This window comes from Poecilia reticulata, linkage group LG7 (assembly GCF_000633615.1).
Source record: "Poecilia reticulata strain Guanapo linkage group LG7, Guppy_female_1.0+MT, whole genome shotgun sequence".
In the NCBI taxonomy this organism is placed as follows: Eukaryota; Metazoa; Chordata; class Actinopteri; order Cyprinodontiformes; family Poeciliidae; genus Poecilia; species Poecilia reticulata.
In genome coordinates this window covers 13,779,675-13,786,436 of record NC_024337.1, presented here as the reverse complement: position 1 = coordinate 13,786,436, position 6,762 = coordinate 13,779,675, and the positions used below count along the sequence as shown (strand labels likewise).

General features: G+C 38.6%; 1 protein-coding gene across 1 annotated transcript in view; it reads left to right on the top strand.

The window, feature by feature from the left end:
• Positions 1-4,417: 4,417 nt before the first annotated feature.
• Positions 4,418-6,762, top strand: part of LOC103467882 (CDK5 and ABL1 enzyme substrate 2-like) — a 35,906-nt gene continuing 33,561 nt past the window's right edge. Inside the window, exon 1 of the mRNA XM_008414610.2 lies at positions 4,418-5,070. Coding sequence (XP_008412832.1) covers positions 4,499-5,070 — 572 coding nt within the window. The 5' untranslated portion in view covers positions 4,418-4,498. The remainder of the gene's footprint in view (positions 5,071-6,762) is intronic.

The following is a 6,762-nucleotide window of genomic DNA, read 5'->3' as shown; positions in this document are numbered from 1 at the left end:
ACAACACTCCCCTCTAGTGGTCAAAATTACCTCATCAGCTCACAGGTCTAAAATAAAACATCCATCCATCCATTTTCTTTCACCCTTGTCCCTCAGTGGGGTCGGGAGGGTTGCTGGTGCCCATCTCCAGCTAACGTTCCGGGCGAGAGGCGGGGTCGCCCTGGACAGGTCGCCAGTCTGTCTCAGGGCAACACAGAGACACACAACCATGCACACACACTCTCACACCTAGGGACAATTTAGAGAGGCCAATTAACCTGACAGTCATGTTTTTGGACTGTGGGAGGAAACCGGAGTACCTGGAGAAAACCCACACATGCACAGGGAGAACATGCAAACTCCATGCAGAAAGACCCCAGGCTGGGAATTGAACCCAGAACCTTCTTGCTGCAAGGCAACAGCTCTACCAACTGCGCCACTGTGCAGCTTTAAAATAAAACATTTAGTTTTAATAAAATCAATCTATTTTGCACCGCTAGACAAATTTTATTTTGTAGCAACGAGGGCAAAAGCTGACCTCTTGATGAGTATTCTTAAGTGTTTGTTTACTACTCTAAGATTTACGCTTCAAAATAATAAACGACTCTATAAGCTGTTTAAATGTAAGGTTTTGTCCGTAATCCGGAGTTTGTGGTAGCAGAAAATAAACAACAATCTTGGAGTTAAATGAGGAATATGATGCAGAAGACCACAGAGGTTCATGCATTTAAGTGTCTGCCTTCATGTATTTTTCATGCAAATCTTATAATATCATCATCAATTTCAAACATTTTTAAAATCATTTCAGAACAATGTCGTTGAACAACAAGAAACAAAAACACTCATGGCATTAGGAAAGATTCCTCAGTTTGCCACCAAAGGACGCAAGGCTCATTTATTTGCTTTACTCTACTGCCCCCAGTGGTGAAAATTGGTATCTTTAAAATTAGAAGTTGCGCTAAATCCTCTCCTTCCTATTGAGGTAATATTTACTACAAGCGACATCAGAATCATACAGTTTATATTTAAAAACTGAATTTTTAAAAAAGAAAATAAAATACAGCAAAAGCAACCGTATCTGTAGCACTCAGATGAAAAAAAAAACCCTAAATAATCCCATTTAACACAATATTCCTCTCCTCCATCTTCCCCTGCTGCTCTTCATGATGGTGGCTGAGAAGGCGTGATTATATTTTTAATCTTTATCAAAAATATTTGAATTGTTTGAATTTTACCTTGAACTTGCTGCTTTCTGCACTGACGTTACAAAAAACAAACAGGTATTTTGTTAGGTAACAAATCTACTTAGCAGTATAAATAAAGTTCATTGACACTCTGTTATTGACAAATAAAGAACAAAAATTATTTTATCATCTGTCAAAAACATTACTGGTATAGCTATTGTTGTTGTTGTTGTTGTTGTTGTTGCTGTTGTTGTTGTTATTGTCATTATAAGTACAAATCACAACTTATTTTGAGTTTGCTTCACTGAAATTTTGCTAATTTTCTCTTTCTTTTTACTTTACATACTTTACACGACCAGAAAAAACTTTTATTACATTTTCTAAATATTATTAAATATGCAAATTTAATAATATTAAATTTGTGTATCTTTGTGTATCGGTATAAAATTGTGTATCTTGTACAAACAGTTTTTAAATGACGACTGTGTGGCATTACTGCTGTCTGATAAGGATGTAATATGAATTTATCACCACGAGGTGGCAGGCGAGGACAAAAGAAAAACTGTTTATACGTATTTCAGCAGTTCAGATAAAGGCTATGAATAAAAAGCAGAGATTGATTTTGATTTGAATACACAGACAGTCTGATGCATTTTAGTCCCAATGCTGCATTGAACCATTGTCCTGCATCATGACCTACCCATGATGCACTGCTTCTCTTCTCCCCTCCTGGCTTTGCTCTGTGCCATCATCAGTGAACATCAGCAGGGACTGTCAGAGCACCCATGGGCTTCACCCGAGCTGCACCACTCGCTCTGCGTAATTATGTAACAAAACCAATTTATTTGTCATAACAAAGTAATTTCCCTTTCAATAACAGTGACACACAATGCAAAATGGATGAATATTTTGTTATTAACGATTTAAAGCAAAATCCTACTCCCATAAAATCCGTCTTTGTTAATAGAGGAAATAATGAAGGTGGTGTTTCACACAGAGACTTGAATTTTAAGGTTTACGTGTTTATTAATTCAGTCTTTATGAAAAAAAAAAGCAAAAGCAGGGATAAATAAAAGTAAAACTAACACCTTGCATGTTTTCAGTTTGTTTGCATCATGTTTTAAAATCACAGAAATGTAACGTAGATAAACCTGATTTGGTTTGTTTTGTTTTTTGTTTAACAATATTACATTTTTCAAAAATATGACTAGAAAGATCCCTGTAATCTTCTATGTACTCTGAATTTATTTGTACAGAAATCAAAAGCCTCATGGTTTGTTTTAGAGAGGAGCGACTGTAAGCAGTTAATCACTCAATAAAATATGACCCAGAACCTCGTGAAAAATTTGGGGGCAATCGCAGCTTTAAGATTTTTTTTGTTGGTCATGAGGTTTGTGTTGTTCTAAGGAGGGATTTGGTACAAAACCTTTTTAAATCCATCAGTTTTCCTGGTAACTCAAGCTTTAGCTGCCTCTAAAGATTTCAGGATTGAGATCTGAAAAACAAATAAGCCGTCATGACCCTCATGTGATTGTTCTTTAGTTAGGCTTTTGTTGCTTTGGTGACGTGTTTTTTTTTTTTTTTTTTGTTCATGTAGGAAGACAAACATTTGACCAAAATTTGATGTTAATGTTAAAGAGTTGAATGTTTTAAGGCTGTTTTTATTGGCATTTCTGCATGGTGATGTGATTCTGCGCCTTGAGCAGAAAAACCGTCCCGAATCATGATGCTTCCACCTCTGTGCCTGACACTGGGGATGGTGATCGTTGGGTCAAAATGAACATTTGTTTCATGGAGCGCCACTCCGAGGATAATTCAATTAAATGGTTTTGATTAGAACCAAACATTTCACATGTATCCTCAACACTGCGGTGGCTTCAGACAGATGTGGTTGGAATTTGACAAAAATAAATAAATAAATCATGAACAACATGAATTTAATGTAATATTAATCTGGTTTAGGTGGCTTTATACCTTACAGTTGTTCCAGCTTAGCAGGAAGGTAAGTGGTGACTCGCCTGACGCATTACAGATGTAGGGGATCAATGGGTGACTACACACACAATCCAAGCCGGCAGAGATTACGGTGTGTCCTGCAGGATATATTTAGCAGTCTACTAGTAAACTGTAGCTAGACACTGTGACTGTCCTGCTAGATTCACCCGGGCCAGCACTGTGTCACTGCAGGGGATCAGCGCAGAGAAAATCCACAGAGGTTTCTTAACAAGAAGGCAACAGCCAATCAGAGCTGCTGTCATGCAGAACTGCAGCAACTGCTGTGAGGAAGCCACTGCAGTGCTGAAACTTCAGAGAGAAGCACTGGGAATGCACAAACAATCAAGAAAGTGTGACATTGCTGAAGTGTTTTGTATTAATCTGGTCATTTTAATATTAATAACACAAAACAGGATATTAATGTTAAATAGTTGAAACATAGCCAGTCCAAAGTACAAGTGAATTAGGCTGTTGCTGTTGACTTCTCACAAAGAATATGAATTGCAGTAATGTGTCAAAAAAATTACCTACTTTTAAATTTACTTTGAATATTTGAAGACATAACTTAAAAGTGTTTTAAATTTAAAATTCAGACTTTAAATCATGAAAACTAGTTGTGCTAACTGTTTTGATCGCAATAGTTATCTTCATTTCCATGGCCAAAATATAAAAATAAAAAACATTCAGTCTTTTACACCCTGCTTTTGTGAAAAAAAGAGAAGTTGTATTTGTTGCTGCCTCTTGGTCAGGTCTCCCTTGAAACAGAACGTGTTTAATTTCAGTGGGGTTTTATTATAGTAAAATAAGGATAAAAAAGTTAACAAAAAAAAAAGAGAGAGAGAGAGAGAGAGAGAGAGAGAGAGAGAGAGAGAACCAATTACTTAATTAAAAGTCATGGCATTTTGTTTTTGTGTCAAAAATACTTTTAAATTGTATTATGCTCTTTATAAACAACTAAAATACAGTAAATCACATATACATGCTCTATATTACTTTACACATACATAGCTATATATTTATTTTATATTAAAATATAAAATAAATATATCTATAATATTTTTTTAATTAGGTTCCTAGACATTTTTAAAAATTTTTTAAAAAATTTCTTGTAGGAGTATTGATTACTGTGTTAATATGTTGATGATCCTTTTGTTTTTCATTTGTCATCTTTGTAATGTTTACAGCGTGCTCTGGTTCTAAACGTCATTACGTATTCCCTGGTTGACCAATCAGCGCGCAGAAAGGCGTAAAACGGTCTCGCGCCGGGTAAAAGGGATTTGACAGTTGGAAGTCTTGAGCGGATCCCCGCACTTCGCTTCCTCAGTGGGGCCGGAGGAGCCATGGCGGCTGCTGCCTGCGGACAGCACGGCGCTCTGGTAGCAACCGCAGTCAGCGGCAAAAAGACGGTCACTTACCGGGAATACAACAGGAGGAACCGGGAGAACTCCCGCCGAAGACAAGCCGCTCTTTTGTTCCTGACCAACATCTCTCTCGACGGTCGGCCAGTCCGGAGTAATTCAGCGGAGGATGGAAGGAGCTACAACAAAGAACCCGAGTTTGATGGAGCAAACCCCGGCTCCGCAGCAGCGGGAGATCTCTCTGCGGATCCCCTTCACATGAACAGCCTGTCGGGGTCTGTCAGTTGTGGGGTCGTTAGTCCCGGGTCGAAGGCAGGTCTCACAGTACCGCCAATCCTGGTCCTTCCGTCCGATAACGGGTTTAACGATGTGGGGAGCACGGAGGAGCTGCTGGGATGCCGCCGAGGCTCGTTCCCCTCACCGGGGGACGGTAACCTGCTCTCCCCGTCCCCCTCCAACAACAGCCTGCTACCGTCTCCGCTGGGACCGCGGAAGTCCTCCACGCTGCTGTCGGTCCAGAGCTGTAACTCTGTGTCCTCCGAACCTCGGCACAGGTGAGACAAACGGCGCTGCGGGGTTTTTTAAATATATTTATCTGTAATTTCAGCGACCAGTAACGGTTTAAACCAGTCCCTCATTCAGTCTAGTCAAACGGGACAGATCCTGCGGGACCTTCACAGAAAGCAAAGACTCTGTTGTGTTTGGAGATGTCATGTTGTAACCTGCCTTAAATCCCACTTTTCTCTTCTCCTGCATTCTATCAAAAAGGCTGGGAAATGTGCATGGAGTAGTTTTTTTCAGAATAAGGTCTTAAGATGATTTTAAATTGAATCAGAACAACAACAAAAATCAAGCAGCTTGACTTTTGGGTTTTGCTCCTTTCAGATTCATTCATATCCCTTCACCTTTTATTTGGATGTTACAAACTTCAATTCACTGGTTTTGATATGTAGGTCAAAGTACTTAATAGTAGTGATCTAGAAGAAAATATACACCTGGAGTGTTAAATTAGGGGTGGATGATATTGACTTAAAGTTTTATCACAATGTAAACTTTTGTGGTATTATTGTGATAACGATAAAAGTGAATTTATTTATTGGATCTTTTTTAAGGTGACTGTATGGCTATTGCCTAATAGCCCCATAAACACAATTAATACTTTTGAAAATATTTTCCATTTGTAACGTACGTCTTTGGGACAAAAGTCACATAAGTGCGATTTGCAGCATTAAACTGTAAACAACAACTTTATTGTCAATATATATTGATGGTTTAATTGAAGAAACGGGAGAGAAAATGGTAAAACTGTCAATCCAAACGGTAAGGACATTTTATTTTTTCTAAACATCATCGGTTGGGATTTATTGCAACAAAAATAAATAAGATTTTATCATTAGTAATTGATCCTATTGTGATAAATGATGAACGATGTCATAAATTCCAACACCTAAATTTAATACTTCCTACTTTCTGCTGTAATTACAGTGTTCATGATGCTCTTACAGCTCTAAAAAATCCTCAGAGGTCCATGTAAGGATAACTGGGTATAGACAACCGAAGGATGGATGATTTTAATTTGACATTTGCAAGGCACTGAAAACAGGCTCAGCTGTAGAAGTGTGCTAGCTGTTTGGTTTTGCAGACAGGAAGCGCAACCAGGAACGGTTGAAAGCCACTAACAGATGGCATGAAGTCAAACTGTTTATTGTGGTAAAGTATCTCTCAGTCAGTGATGCTCAAGTGTTTTTAATGTGCGTCAATAGCTGCTTTTCTATTAACCATTAAATTGTGCAAACACACCAATTTTGGAAAAATTCAAATTTTTTGATAAAAGGTTGAGTGGTTTTTCAGCCGTATTAAAATAACTGCACACTTCGATGGTTATTGTAATGATGTTTCTGACTAACACTCCTTCCAGTCGTATAGTCAATACCGTCAGACGAAGAGGATAATTTTATTTCTGGTTATTTCAGCTCCTTGATTCGATTTCCTCCATCAGTCCAGCTGGTTGCTTTGGAAGTGAATGAGTTGGAGAGATGCAGCCGCTCCCAAAGGGGGAATGAATGTTGTCAACTGTTCTGGCTTCCTGCTGGGTCCCAATTTAAACACACTTATCTCCTCACCTCCACGGTTTAATCTGCCTGCTTCCTGAGCGAAGTCGCTGTCCATCAGATACTAGAAGTATCAGCCTTGCTCTGTTTTGCATCGGTCTGCACAGGGAGGCTGTGTGTGAAGTCCCGGCAGAG